The sequence below is a fragment of the Brassica oleracea genome, chromosome C8, assembly GCF_000695525.1.
Source record: "Brassica oleracea var. oleracea cultivar TO1000 chromosome C8, BOL, whole genome shotgun sequence".
NCBI classification, from domain to species: Eukaryota; Viridiplantae; Streptophyta; class Magnoliopsida; order Brassicales; family Brassicaceae; genus Brassica; species Brassica oleracea.
Genome location: NC_027755.1, coordinates 37,783,475 through 37,797,999, shown reverse-complemented (window position 1 = coordinate 37,797,999; position 14,525 = coordinate 37,783,475). Strand labels below are relative to the sequence as shown.

Sequence of the window (14,525 nt, the reverse complement as noted above, 5' to 3'; positions counted from 1 at the left end):
ATAGAGAGTCCCACTTGTTCTTAGTTTGTTTCTTATTCCACATGTACATGTGGCTCCTTAATTAGGGATATTTTCACTTTCTTTATTGTTTTGTAACATTTGTCTGTTGGTGGTTCTTGCTTCGAAGCTTCTTGGTAAAGACAATTTCTGAGTCTAGATCACAAACATTTTTTCTTGAATACAGAGCTTTCTCTCAAAACCTCTCTCTCTCTTTCTCTCCATGGATCCAAGGCTACAACATGCTGCAGAAACATGAAGCATCAATGACTTTTATGCTCTAGTTGACGAGAATCCTTACATTCTTCATAACATCAACGCAGTGCCATTTGTCAACACTCCTCTCCACGTAGCTGCAGCTTCCGGGAACATACCATTCTCCACAGAAATGCTGAATCTGAAGGCATCTTTTGCCACAAAGCTGAACACAAGCGGGTACAGTCCATTGCATCTTGCTGTACAGAAAGATCATAGAGACTTCATAACATGGCTTCTAGGTATTGATCCCGAACTATCTCGCGTTAAGGGAAGAGAAGGCATCACGCCTTTCCATCTCATTGTGGTTAGAGGAGATGCAAATCTTGTGGCAGAATGTCTCATTTCTTCCCCTGAATGTATCCAAGATGTTACTGTTAATGGCCAAAACGCTCTTCACCTTGCTTTAACGAATGGTAGATATGAAACTCTCCAAGTCCTCACCGGTTGGATTCAAAGAATGAGCCAAAGAGATTCTGCTTCGACCGAGTCTGATATCTTGAATAAAAAAGATGTTTCTCACAACAAGCCTTTGCATCTTGCAGCATATAAGGAAGATCATCAGGCATGGTTCCTAATAAGCTTCAGTTTTTTTCTTTACATTTTGTTACTTAGATTCATGGTTCTAGAAATCGGTCTAGACGGTGTCTACCTAGATCGCAAATAGCTCTTAGCTGAAACAATTTTTTTTTAAATTCAGATTTATAAGCCTTAAATCGGTTTAAAATTTTTAAAACAGTTTCAGTGATTTTAACTAGAATAAATCTGTAAAACTAAAATATTTTATATAAATATAAAAAATATATATATAATATTAAATCAATATTTCGTTAACGTCTAAGCTTCGTGTAGGTCTTGAATAATCCACAGTCCTTAGTCCTTAGTCCTTTGTAGAACGCCTAGTTACCAACTAGTGATTTTTTGAATATTGCTTAGACTGATTGTAGGCTTATATATGTATGCAGGCGATAAAACTGTTACTAGAATGTCAGCTGGTGAAGCCAAACGAAGTAAACGGTGATGGTTTAACGTTTCTTGATATCTTAAGACACCAAGGACAGATTAGAGACTTGGAACTGGAACAAGCTGTTCTTAAAACTGGGTGCAAGGAGACAACATCTCTTCCAAAGCTAGAGAAAACAACTTCTGATCACTACAAGACACCAATCACTTTCTGGTCTTATTTCTCCACTGGCATCAAACGCCTAAAGTCTGACACTTCAGAAGAAGGTAGAGCAGTCTTCTTGATCATATGCACATTGATAATCACATCCACTTATCAAACCGCTCTTCATCCTCCAGGAGGTCTACGCCAATCCGAAGATGGTGGTTCCGCCGCAGTGATGAAACAGACATTCTTCATTGTACTATGGGTTTCCAACACTATAGGCTTCTGCTGCGCTTTGCTTTACACGTTTTGTCTCTTACCAGTTAGTAGCTTGTTTACCACATGGTTCTTTTGGATTGGGGCGTCTCTTGGAGTCTCTTATGCCCTTGCTATGGCTGTAATCTCACCACACCCAGTGTTGTTTATCTGTGCAGCTTTCGCCTTGTACTTGCTCTTTCCTCTGTATCTCTTTATGGAAATTTTCATAGCACTGAGGCTGAGCCATCTGAAGGCTACAGTGTCTAGAATGTTTGTAACACTATTGAAACAGAGACAATCAAAAGCTTAAAGACAGTTTTATCAGAAACATAAAGACAAATTAGTTTATAGCATTATGACATTAACAGCAAAATCAACAAAAAAAAAAAAAGAAGAAAACATTACTAAATGTAAAGCTGTCTCAATCCCATTAAGATTACACAATCAAAAGCCTCTTGGTTCTGTCTTTTTTGTTCGCTAGCTATTATCACCTTTATCAAGCTTTGATTTTCTTGTTGGTACTGCAAGTAGGGCATTTGTAATGTTTGATGTGCTCAGCCTTTGCAGGCGTGATCTTTACGCATTTTCCATGGAACCATTTCTCACAAGCATCACAACATATCCAGAAATCATCATGGTTGTCTCCACAGGCACCACAGACCGCACCTTGTTCATCGTCTTCCTCGTCTTCTCCACTCTCATCATCTTCTCTTGGTGGTGGAGACATCTTTGATGCCTTAATGTGAGAGAAAGTTAGCAGATATAGATAAGACTCAGAGAAAATAAAAAACAAAATGGTGGGAACAGAAGGTTTATATATTACCTTGACACCACTAGGCTTGGTTCTGCTACTGTTGTGGTTGTTAGCAGATTGATCCTTGGATTGCTTTGCGTTGCCAGTTATAACCTCGAAAATGGTTGGGAGATCGTTTATCATCTGGAAGAGCCTCTTCCTAAGACAACCATATATTGTTTAACAGACACGTGTACAAGAACATGGAGCACTGAGAAGAGGAGGAAGCTTACCTCTCATTCTTCCCAAATCCGAAACGTGCGCCAAAGTAGAAGGCAACGGAGATGAGCCATGAGTCACTGTGAACAGCAACAAGAGATATCCAGTCTTTTTCTGGCATCCCGTCCCTTGCAAAGTTAATGCCTAGAGCTGGTTCAGGAAGCTCCGGAGGGACCTCGTCGACGGGAAGATTCACTTCCCATGTCTCATTTGGAAGTCCATATAGACACAAGTTTTCCTTGTCTGCACAAGTAAAAAAAAAAAAAACAGATTTACCCAAAGAAGAGAGACCACGCAGAACACTAACTTAAAGTCTCGAGAAAACTAAACCTACTCTGATGAGGAGGAAGATAATGAAAGATAAAAAACTAAGGCCAGAGGAGACATGAACTAGAACCATGATAACTGTAGATCTAACACATAGAAACGAGAAAATATATAAAATAAACAAATAAACAAGAGGCCGGTAAACTAACTCATGAAGAATTTAACACCACAGATTATTCCTAATTCAAGACCAGGAGGCGATTTTTGCATATAATCTCAACTACTTCAACAATAATAAACCATTGTTGAAATTCAAAAAGAGAATAAACAATGCGCAATGAAGTTTTACAAGAAGGGTGATGAAATAACTCACCAGGGTCACACTCGTGGTAAAACTTCCGTACATCTGCATTAAGAAAATCAACAAATAGCAATTAAAGAAAGAGCAAACTGTATCCTCAGGGTATGAAGATAACCCAATTGAACATGCACACAAAACAAAACTGTTGATTGCTTTAATCTCTTGAGAAAGCAATTAACTTCAAAAAGAAACAGAGAGAGACCTGTAGAGAGAGCCTTGAGGAGACCAGCTCTTCGACCCCTAAAGTCGCCAAAGACCTCTTCGACACTGCGAGATACAACAGGATTCTGTGTTCCCTCCATAACTCAGACTCACAAACGCCCGCGGTGATGGGTACTCCAAGATCGGATTTTTTTTTATGTTTTACTTTCAGCGAAGATGTTTACTTGGATTCGTATCCTGAGAGAGTCAATCTATTAATCTTCATTATAAGGAATTTTTTTGGGGAAAAACTGAAAAGAAGAGGGGAGAGAGAGCTTTGAGAACCCTAAACAAGACGAAAAAGTAAGGAGACAAAAAAGACAATTTGGGTGCTGTAATAGAAACAAATATTTATTTATTTATTTATTCAGAGACACGACGACTTGTATTTATCTATATATTACTCTTTCTGTTTTATGAGATTTTATATTTTAGGAAAAGAATTTTAAATTTTAAAATAGAGAGAGTAATTTTTTTTAATATATTTTTCATATATCTCCAGACAAATAAATTATATTGTCGTTTTTTTTAACGCATTCATATAGTCCTTTCTACGGATAAAATAGTTTTTTTTTCAACAATGAACAAATTAACCACCATAGTCTAGTCTAGTGATAGGTCAGTTTTGAAATTGTTAAACAACTCATGTTCAAAAGCTTACCACTAATTTCACTTTGTGGCTAATTTCACTTTGTGGCTACAAGGTTATAGGCATATCTTACAGACTATTAAATATTCCGAGTAAGAGTTTATTTGTGTATTACATCATCATTTTAAGAATTAGTTTGGGCATTTCCATAAATTTGAGAGTTAAAAAAATCAATGGACAAAATAATTAAAAAAAATTATATTAGCTTTAAATCGTGATCAAGGGAATGAATGGAAATATGTAATTCCTCTTTGTTCCTTAAATTTAACACTATTTAATGAATTATAAAGCAAAATCATTTCTTATGAAATCCGACAAGGAACAATAAGTACTCTATCATTTTGTTTCTTTTCATTTTTTTTCCTATTATTCTTTTTGTGGTTACCGGGTAGAACCATAGTCATATAATAACAAAAAAAATATCGTTACAAGAAAACAAGAGTATTTATTCAAATCAAAACGGTCACAATAAAGAACGAAGCATTGATAAACTTCCTCGTTGCCGCTTCCTCTACTCTTATTCCCCGCAATCTAAATCTAGCAAAGCTGTGAAGAGTTCATTGCAAGCACCTCCTTTCATGAAGTCCAAGAACCGCTCATCGGATTCGTCTTCCCCTGCTTTTGCTATTGGTTGATCTGACGTCGTTGAGAAGGCTTCGATAATATGCTTAACCATCGCTTCTTCAGCAGCTTCAGCCCCTGCCTTGAAATATGGTTGATAGTAATCAGAGTGAGCCTCCAAACATTCACGTACCACGGACATACACTTATCCCTGTCTTCCTTAGCGCAATCTTCCATATCGCAATGTACTAAAGCCATCAATGATTCTTTACAGCCACCTCTTTCCATGAATCCCATGAACTTCTCTAGTTCCTCTTCCACCTTTGGGCCTCTCCACTCCTTTATGAAGGCTTGGACTTCCCTATGTATCGCTTTGTCACCAGCTTCTTTCGCAGCAGCGAATATCGGGTGATAGTAATCAGAGTGGGTCTCCATGCACTCCTGCATCTTCGCATGCAAGCACTCACATTGATTCTCCTTCTCAGCTTCTTCAATCGCCGTGTGTGATTCTTTGCAACCACCTCTTTCCTTCCATTGACACATCTCTCGGTTTCTCCGGCGAGGTTTGGTTGTTTTGAGAATTGGAAATGGAATTCCCCATACCTTTTGTAAGCGTGATGAGAGAGACGATTTTATAAAAGCCGCTTTAGCTAAATAGGGCATTATCAATACAAGAGCTTGCTTGCAGTGCAAGGCTTTACATAAGAGGGCAAAGGGAAATTATTCAGATAAATAAGGAAATAGACCAAGAACGTGCATGAGAAGGAAAATAATATTTCTACGAAAAAGAAAAGGAAAGAAGATATTCCGTATCAGGACATACATACAGTAGTATATATATTGTTTAATCCCCTTCAAAGATTGAAACGTTTAGACTGAGTAAAACAGAGTATCTACATTATTTATTGACATAAACAGTCCCATAATCAAACATTGTGGTAAATTGTGTAACATGAACGTTGATGCTGTGAAGATTAAAATCGAAACAGCTTCTGACGGAAAGCAATAACAACAACAAACGATAAACCAAACCCAAGAGCCACTCCATATGAAAAATCCAAGGCAAAGTCACCACCACTGTTGTCACTCTCATCACTGGTATTTGGTGGTTGTAGGTCTGGTGTATCTGCTTGGCAATCAAACCCGCGGTGGTCACCACAAACATGGTTGCCCTCGAAGCTCGAGTTCGGAAACGTTTGAAACTGACCACCAGTAGGGATTCTCCCTGAGAGACTATTGTTTGCAACACTGAACTTGGACAGGAATGTTAGGTTCTGCAGAGATAACGAGATTGAACCGGAAAGATGGTTATTTGACAGATCAAGAACCTCCAAGCTTGTCATTCCTGAAAGCGAGCTAGGGATATGTCCTGATAATCTGTTGTCATTCAGGTTAAAAACATGGAGGCTCTTCAAGTTTCCAAACTCCTCCCAAATGGGTCCAGAGAGATTGTTTAGGCTGAGTTCAAGCGTTGGTGGAAATCTGAAAACATGATTGTATGGCTGAGCTCTTCCAAATCTATACAAGTAGAATGAGAAATCTGGATACGGCTCCTCAACTGAAATTTCTTGGCTTATGAGGCTATGCAGCCGTGTCAAACTCTTTGGGATCTCTCCTGTGAAGGAGTTGTTCGACAAATCCAAGTAGAAAAGATTGGTGAAACCACCGATCCAATTTGGTATAGCTCCGGTTAAACTGTTCCACGAGAGATCCAACAGCTCTAGATTACTGCTCTTGCTCAACCATCTTGGCATTGAACCAGTAAGCCTAGAATTCGGAACAACAAGTACCTTGAGCTTTTTGAAACGAAGACTCGGGTCATCAGGCAACATCTCTCCATGGAAGTTTAAAGAAAGAACCAGAGTTGTCAGGTTCTTGCAGTGCTGAAGAATGTGAAGAGTTGATGAAATGTTAACAAGACTGCAGTTTGAGAGAGATAAATAAGACAAGCTATGGAAGTCCTTGAAGCTCTCTGGGACCTGCCCATCATATTGGTTCCGCGCTAGACTAACGTAACTCAGTTGTCTGCAAGACGGTAGATGTTCCGGCAAAGAGCTATTGAACTTATTAGACCCCAGATCAAGTGAGGTTAAGTTAGTCATCACAGCACAGTGCAGATACAAAGGACCACTCAATGAGTTGTTCCTCAAGTTCAACAATCTCAAAGTTTTTGAATTTGCCAAGGACTTAGGGATCCCTCCTGTGAATCTATTAGACTCAGCCATTAGATACTCTAGATTTGACAGTTTCTTGAACACATCAGGGATCTCCCCAGAGAATCTATTCGATGAGACATCGATATGAACGAGGCTGGAGAGGTTACCAAGCGCAGGACTGAGCGAACCAGAGAGACCGTTCTCTTGAATCTCCAAAAGACTCAACCTTTGAAGGTGAAAGAGATCCTCAGGTATGTTACCAGTGAGTTCGTTCCCGCTAAGGAAGAGATGTTGGAGCAGAGCACATTTCTTGAACCCAGATGGAAAGTCTCCGGAGCATCTGTTGGACTCGAGTCTGATCAGCTTAAGGTCGGTAGAGTTGTGACATATATGCACAGGAAGCGAACCGTTCAACATGTTTGATGAAAGACTGAGACTTTTCAGTGAAGGAAGATTCAAACTCTCAGGGATTAACCCAGTGAAGAGATTAGAGCTCAAATCTAGAGCTTCTAAGTTTTTGAGATTGAAAACCGAAGAAGGGATGGAGCCTGAGACGAAGTTGCAAGAGAGATTTAGAACTCTAAGCTGATGCAGCCGCCCAAAAGATTCAGACAACTTACCGGACAGCTTTTTGTTCACAAGCTTCAGCGTGGTGACTCTCACAGTGTTTTCCGGATCGTTTAAGCGAAGCGAAGAAGAAGAGTTACTACATGTGATCCCCTCCCACTCACAGCAATCTCCACTTGAACTGAAGGTCCAACTATCTGGTTTGGGGGCGAGCTCGTTGATGAAGTCACGCAAGGCCTCTAGGTCACGTGGATGGCACGTGAGGCTCTGAGAGCTTGATGAGTAGATGCAGAGCTCTACGACAACAAGTATGATCATCACCGACCAGTAATGGCGAAGAACCCCCATGTCGCAAGAGGAAGAGAGAGAAAAGTGAATTATGATATTAGAATCGAAACTTTGACGGAACATTCAACAAATGTCGGAGGAGTAGGTGAAGACATGTGAATACACGGAAAAGGGGAGATGATGATTGACTGTTGACTCCGAAAGTTCTTTTCCGTTGACTGAGAGATTTCGGTTAATTCCTGAACCGGATTCTCGATACTGTTAACTCTTAACATCTGAGACCGCGTTCTTTCGATTCTCCGCATACATCTCCATCTACAATCTCAGTTACTGTGTGAAACCTCGTTTTGGTGGAAGCTTTCTTGGGATAAAGAGGAGCAGAGAAGAAGGCAATATCTCCACCAACTGAAAGTAAACCAGACAACACACGCCTTTTGTTTAGAGATTTTCAAAACAAGATTCATATTTTAACATCCATGAATCTCTTTCTCTCTCTCTCTCTATATATATATATATATATATATATGTATGCACATCTGTAGCAGTGCAAGAGGTTTATTATAGAGCTTACTAGGTAATGTGTAGTTAGGGTAGGGTGATCCAGGACATCAAGATCTGCTGCATCGACGATCTCATTAAAGCACATCTAGACCATTGACAAATGATGAAATGAAAGCCCTGGTTAGCTGTAGCCCGTAGCTTCAAATCTTGACAACCAGCCAAAGTATTCAAGCAACAAGAAGCGATCAACAGATATCACTATTAATTAGGAACTTTAACTGCTTAATTTGGTTTAAAATTCAAGTTTCACCTCTTGCAGCTTTTTACATCACACTGGAAACCGTTGCAGCATTAGGAAAAGCCTGCGTGGAAATAGTTGTCATAAACAAGAAAGCAAGGTCATGTGTGAAATTGCTTTCACACAGTTGATCAAGTCTTCTTTGGCTCAAAAAGGGTCTTATTCTAGCCAGGAAGGCAAAAGTGCATGTGCGATCTCAACACCATCATCCGATGGCAAATACTCACCAATAGCACACTTCAAACTATACCTGCAAAGAACATCTTAGAAATGATTACCACAACCTGAACAGGCTTCCACCACAATATCAACAAAAGAGCAATCTGCAATTAATGAATTCACAGGAAAGATTAAAGCTGGAGAAGCCACACAAAAAGAAAAATCAGACCAAAAAGATGCTGAGGCAATCTAACAACAGGCTCAGTGGGCCCATAGTTCCATTTAAGTCCAAGGTTAATTTTGAATTTTGCAAATTCAAAAGGTACTGCCAAGGCCACATAGAAAGTTGGACTCACCTGACAACTGCATTAACTGTGAAGAAACTTTCCATCAGTGGATACAGAGCGTGCCTACAAAACTTATATATATATAAAAAAAAAAAGGACGTCAAATATACTCAAATCAACCTAAAACTCAAAGTAGGGGACGAAGGGGGTACCACAGCAATGACGGTGACGGAAACGATGCCGTATAAACCAGCGAGGATACGTAAGATACGATCCTGCCAGAATGGAGACTCGTTGACGTCCAACCACCAATTAGCGTCCTTCAGGTTAAGCGCTATAACCGCTGCCGCCGAAGAAGACGACGACGACAAAGACTGCATTGTTTCCAAACCGCCGGTTCTCATCTCAGGGCAATCAAGCGATTCCTTAGTAGCTTAGCTCCGATCTTCTCTCGATCACGAAAAAAGAATCGAATCGAATCACTTCTCTATCTCCTTCTCCTTTTGTATTTTTAGGTGCTTTATATAGTATTCATTCCAGAAATAAGATTGAAAAACTAACTGGATATAGCCGGTGATTCCTTCCACGAGAGAGATGTGGGGACCGACACGCGACGTTGTTTACGTGGAAAAGCTAATGCTAGCTGGAAATTAAATGAACTTTTAGAATTGTGTGAGTTATCCGACCTTACCAACAAGTGCCCCTCTGGGCTAATAAAATCTACCAATTTTGTAAAATTTGAAACTATATAAAAACCACATATGAGTTTATTTGGTTTATGTCTAAGTTCAGTTTGGATTTTGATTTTTTTTTTTTTTTTTTTTGCTATCAGAGGACATCCATTCATAGAGCTGGTACATTTTTCAGATTTGTCATTATGAAGGTATTTAAAATAAATGGAAATTGCACTCACTAACCAAACAAAAAACAATTCACTAACTAACCAAAATTACATTCTCTTTACCCTCTCTACAAAACTAATTTATTTCACAAATAAACCTTAAAATAAATATCTTTTGTGAAAAAAGACAGTATACAAAATAAAGAAAAATAATAATCTCATGTGTTTACAAACGAATATTGTTCCAATGATATTCAAATAACAAACGAATTAATGCAGGAATTAGTTACATACAATTACAACAATGAACCGAATTACCACATTGAAACTTTCTCAGACAATAGTAGTAATATATCTTTAATTAGCAGCAGTGCAGATTCTCCGGGATTTGTCCAGCTGAGCCAGTGAGTGTCTGAATATCTCCCATCTTGATCATTGCAGCTGCATAATCAGACGCGAATCTAGAAGGGTTTCTGCTATATTCCGACACAATACTGTCCGTAGAAGCTCCGCTTCCAAACAAAACTTGATCGCTCGCCAAAAGTCCTTTCTTCTGCATCAAGTTTCTGTAATAGTTATTGTCGAACGAGTTTGGTGTAACTTGGTCTAGAGGTGCTAGATTTGTATCTCCATCGTTGACCGCACAGCGACGCTTACGTGTGCTGGAGAATCCGGCATCAATGTCGCTCGAGTTGTCGTAAAGTCTTTCCTTAAATGTTACGCACGTAGCTTGTCCTAAGGTATGGCTCCTGTAAATAGTGTTTACGTGTGTCATAAGCAAACTCTTGAAGAGAGAAATTGACAATAAATAAACTGACTAAAGGTGTTTTTTATTGGGACTAACCTGAGAGAGCGACGAGGTCTCTAGTGTTTAGACCTTTTCGAAGGAAGAGATCACTGAGGTCGTCTAGTCTTGCCCTGAAACTGGGGAGGTCGCCACTATCTGCAATAGCTCTAAACGCAGTGGTGGAATCTCTCCGACCAACCTTAACTGCATATCTTGGACCTCCTACCTATTGATGATATATTTCAATTTTTTTTTAAAATTAGTTGAACTACGAGAAAATGAATAAAAAAGTGGGTATTATGCAATTGTTTTTTTGTTTGACTTTGGAGCATGATTATTGGGAGGTTCTTAGAGCGGGTTTCTTAGCGGAATATAAGAACATGTCTCTTAACTTTTAACTAAGAAAGTTAAGAACCGGCTCTTAAAACTCTTATTTAAGAACCGACTCTTAAAACTCTTATTTAAGAACTGTTATTAACTTTTTTTAGTTAAAAGTTAAGAGACGGGTTCTTATATTCCGTTAAGAACCCCACCCTAAACCCCCCCAATAATCATGCTCTTACGTTTAGCTGTTATAGTAGTGTATTTTCTCAAACTAAACAACCTTTATAAATGTCTATTAAGGTAACTGTCATTCTTTCGATTTCTTTTTTCTCTCCATTTTTGTGAAGCATGTCTTCTACCATTTTTCTACTTTCTGTAATATATTCCATTTGTTTTCCATTTTATGTTGTATAACTTTTCCTTTCCCTAATTCTTTATTTTGTGTCATTTACATATTTGTTAGTCTAGTTGCTTTTATGAGATTTTAACTTTAGAAGTGATAAATCCTGAAACAATCGCATATGCAATCGTAGAAGACGCAGTAGATCCAGTAAAACCTGATTTTCAAGACTAAATAAATGTAGATCATCACCAAGAATCAGAAGCTGCCACTGAACGACCTGAACCTGGAGCATAATGTTTTTCTTACAACATTTGGAACCTACGAAAACAATGATTCGTCGTAACACCACAACATTCGTCGTAACACCACAACATTCATGTATACAATTATCATATTAATTTGTTCATGTATTTATATATAAATCTAAAACTTCTTTGGAGTCGTGCGTTTTTCTGGTTTTATTAACTTTGTAAACATCAGATTCTTAGTCTTTTTTTTTTTACAAACTAAATTTAGGCATAACAAAACTTAAATGTTAAAATATTGAACTAATACATAATGCTTAAAAGGTCGTATGTGATGAATATAATATTTGTTTGCAACGTAACTGTGTAAGCTGTTTATATAGATTTGAAGTTATTTCAGAAATTTTTGTATTTGCTATCTTAAATCATTGACGTAGTTATCTCAAATATATGATTATTTCTAAATATAAATAATTTTGAATTCATATTTATTTTAATCTTTTAATTTTCTATTAAATTAGGATAAAAAGGTCTTTTCATATTTCAGAAAGTGTAATTTTCAAAAATTGAATATAAAGGTATATATTTCAAAATTCAAATCACAAATAGGGTACTTTTCAAATTATCCCGAAAAATAACGCGTTATGCCTTGTTAGTATGTTTGAGATAGTATAACTATGCATGCATGTGTCTAGAGAGAGTGATAAGAGCTTACGTATTCAGACGCGTCTCTAGCGGCGACGGCAATGATATCAGCGCAAGAAACGACACCAGGACATACACTCTCAACAGCAGATTTGGCTTGATCAATAACTTCAAATCCTCTGGCTGATTGAAAGTTTGCCACTGAATCTCTTTCACTCTCCATGGTTGGAGTTGCCACGAGCATGACCGATGCATCACATCCCTACCAAAAAAAAAAAAAAAAAAAATCAAAACCAAACACAAATTTTAGATTTGCATGCTCATGAACACACATGTTATATCATATGTTAATCACATACATTAACGAAACAGTCGTGGAAATGGAGACGGATGAGAGAAGCAGCCATTCTACGTTCACGGCTGATGGCGGTTCGGATTGAGGATCGGATGGTTGAGAGAGCGTTTGGACAACTTTGATCGTAGAAAGTAGGAGAAAGTTGTGTTTGACAGAAACAAAACAAGCTTAATAACAACACAATAATCTTGAAAATCGCCATAGTAGTGTTATAGAAAGAAACTTTGTTAAATATCGAAGTAACAAAACAAATATCGTAAAGACCTAGCTGATTAGTGATTTGATGAACTGAAGATATTTATTTGGTTTGAGTTATAGAAATGAGACGAAATAAGTGATTATATATAGGAGCGAAATAATCAAGCAATAATCATTTGCGGTCGCTTTTAGCTGCGGGAGCGCGTGAAAGCCCTTCTGACCTTTTCAAATACGTATTTTGCCTTTCCAATATTTATGTAGGTTTATTATTTTGCTTACTAATAATGAAAAACAATAATGATAATCTTCTTTAATTAGATTCAGTAATTTGAAATAATATAATTACGATGAATATTAAACATTACTTTGATAAAAAAGTTTACGTATTAGTCAAAAGAAAAAAAAAAAAGTTTACGTACATCTTATATTGCATTCAACAATCTTAACTTAAATTAAAGTTTTTATTATTAGTAAGATTATCGTTTTTAAGATAAAGAGCGTTATTAGGAGTATTTCATTATGACCTCTACATTTTCAACTCTTGCGTTACTTAGTTTTAATCAAAAGAAAACTTAAAAGTATACGACTTAGGTGTAGATTTATGTAAAGATGGCCTGCGTTGACCGAACCAAGCTTAATATAATTATTAAAACGGTTATGCTTACGCGAAATTTTGAAAATTGACTTTTGACTTTGAAATAGTAGCGAGAGAATCTTAATGTTATGCGGAATTGTCCATACCTTAGACCATCTTCAACCAGTGTGCTTAAGGGGATGCTTAGCTTAATAAAGATTAAAAAAAAAAAAAGGATTAATGTGAAAAAGCGGTGCTTAAAGAGGAGGTAGAAGAACCGGGTGCTTGTGAGACACGTGTTAGGTCTTGGCCGAATTGGCTCGATCCTCTCCCTCTCGTCTTCGTCGAATTGGCTCGATCCGCCTGGTTCGATCGGTACAAGATCTAGCCCAAGGTCAATAACTCCTTCTCCGACATGTTCCGCTGCTACAGAGACGTCATGAAGATGTTCATCCTCGTCGTCGGCCCTCTGCAGCTCGTCTCCTATCCTTCGATCCAGGTAACCCGTCTCAGCTCTCCTCCGCCATAGAATCAAGCTTTTCCGTCGCCGGATCCTCCACCATCGTGTTCCAGATCCGGGAGAGAAAGCTCGTGAGCTTCAATGGCCATTCTTGGCTTATTTTCAAGTCTGATCCTTTGTCTTTGGATAATTATTTTTTGACCCCAAAACTATCAGATTTGCAGAAGACCTCTCTAATTGACCCCTAATTTTTCAATTGTGCAATTTTTACCCAAATTAATTTTTTTAAGAACCTTTAGATAAGCAACTAGCATTGAGGCACAAAATTTAGGTGTTCTTTTATCTAAAGTTCTTATCAACAATTATATACTAAAATACTCATTAAGCAACTTTAATGGGATTTGTGGTTAATCATGCTCTTAACCACAAGTGCCACCGAGGTTGCTTAGCTTGTTCTTCTTTGCTTTCCTCTTTCGGTAAGTTTTAGGTGTTCCTTGTTACTTAGAGTTAGATTACCTATGATTACTAACTAATAAAAGAACGAAAAGCGTACAAAATTACTTGTTTGTAACAAAAACACTGTGAATATAATGATAAACTAAATGATTTTTGTTATAAAAAGAACTGGAATTTATTTGTATCGCAGGAATTTATATAAGGGCAAAATTTTATACCCGTAGAAAATTATAACACTGAAAGAAAGTGTTTATCTGAGAGAGAAGGGAAGATTGAAGTGTGTATTTGAAACGATCGAACTTGATCGTATATATAAAGAAAAAAATCTACTGTGCAAATAGTGCAGCGGGCCCCACATCATTTATAATTTC

The 14,525-nt window shown here is 37.8% G+C and overlaps 4 protein-coding genes across 6 annotated transcripts; 1 reads left to right on the top strand and 3 right to left on the bottom strand.

Annotated features, from left to right (window-relative positions):
- The first annotated feature begins 220 nt into the window (after nt 1–220).
- Nucleotides 221–2,009, top strand: LOC106307711 (ankyrin repeat-containing protein At3g12360). Its single transcript, XM_013744742.1, is given in 2 exon segments — nt 221–817; nt 1,218–2,009. Coding segments are annotated over 2 exon segments (1,308 nt in total). The 3' UTR covers nt 1,929–2,009.
- Nucleotides 1,945–3,794, bottom strand: LOC106307710 (PHD finger protein ALFIN-LIKE 7-like). Of its 2 annotated transcripts, XM_013744741.1 has the most exons (5): nt 3,461–3,794; nt 3,271–3,303; nt 2,645–2,873; nt 2,442–2,571; nt 1,945–2,354 (listed from the first exon to the last, which is right to left on the bottom strand). In XM_013744741.1, exons 1-5 carry the CDS (start codon nt 3,558–3,560, stop codon nt 2,115–2,117), a joined length of 732 nt encoding a protein of 243 aa, XP_013600195.1. In that variant the 5' UTR covers nt 3,561–3,794; the 3' UTR covers nt 1,945–2,114. The 2 variants fall into 2 exon arrangements, with proteins under 2 accessions (XP_013600195.1, XP_013600194.1); XM_013744740.1 differs by having other exon boundaries at nt 2,092–2,571; nt 3,461–3,780.
- A 1,752-nt stretch (nt 3,795–5,546) lies between these two features.
- Nucleotides 5,547–8,487, bottom strand: LOC106310122 (phytosulfokine receptor 1-like). 2 transcript variants are annotated; one of them, XM_013747330.1, is made up of 3 exons: nt 8,253–8,487; nt 7,447–8,086; nt 5,547–7,374 (listed from the first exon to the last, which is right to left on the bottom strand). In XM_013747330.1, the coding sequence occupies exons 2-3, from the start codon at nt 7,802–7,804 to the stop codon at nt 5,645–5,647; spliced, it is 2,088 nt and encodes a 695-aa protein (XP_013602784.1). In that variant the 5' UTR covers nt 7,805–8,086; nt 8,253–8,487; the 3' UTR covers nt 5,547–5,644. The 2 variants fall into 2 exon arrangements, with proteins under 2 accessions (XP_013602784.1, XP_013602783.1); XM_013747329.1 differs by having other exon boundaries at nt 5,547–8,086; nt 8,253–8,486.
- Nucleotides 8,488–10,119: 1,632 nt separating this feature from the next.
- On the bottom strand, nt 10,120–12,759 carry LOC106310938 (peroxidase 4-like). The gene is made up of 4 exons (XM_013748169.1): nt 12,471–12,759; nt 12,182–12,373; nt 10,612–10,780; nt 10,120–10,516 (listed from the first exon to the last, which is right to left on the bottom strand). The coding sequence occupies exons 1-4, from the start codon at nt 12,666–12,668 to the stop codon at nt 10,503–10,505; spliced, it is 573 nt and encodes a 190-aa protein (XP_013603623.1). The 5' UTR covers nt 12,669–12,759; the 3' UTR covers nt 10,120–10,502.
- Between the last annotated feature and the right edge of the window lie 1,766 nt (nt 12,760–14,525).

Bases quoted from the DNA above. Each gene is read 5' to 3' on its own strand.
- LOC106307710 (XM_013744740.1), bottom strand. From the start codon at position 3,560: ATGGAGGGAACACAGAATCCTGTTGTATCTCGCAGTGTCGAAGAGGTC. The intron at 3,304-3,460 runs GTCTCTCTCTGT...TTCTTAATGCAG, and splicing joins CCTCAAGGCTCTCTCTACAG to ATGTACGGAAGTTTTACCAC. The intron at 2,874-3,270 runs GTGAGTTATTTC...TTACTTGTGCAG, and splicing joins TTACCACGAGTGTGACCCTG to ACAAGGAAAACTTGTGTCTA.
- LOC106310122 (XM_013747329.1), bottom strand. From the start codon at position 7,804: ATGTTCCGTCAAAGTTTCGATTCTAATATCATAATTCACTTTTCTCTC.
- LOC106310938 (XM_013748169.1), bottom strand. From the start codon at position 12,668: ATGGCGATTTTCAAGATTATTGTGTTGTTATTAAGCTTGTTTTGTTTC. The intron at 12,374-12,470 runs GTATGTGATTAA...TTTTTTTGGTAG, and splicing joins TCCACGACTGTTTCGTTAAT to GGATGTGATGCATCGGTCAT. The intron at 10,781-12,181 runs GTAAGCTCTTAT...TATCATCAATAG, and splicing joins CTAGAGACGCGTCTGAATAC to GTAGGAGGTCCAAGATATGC.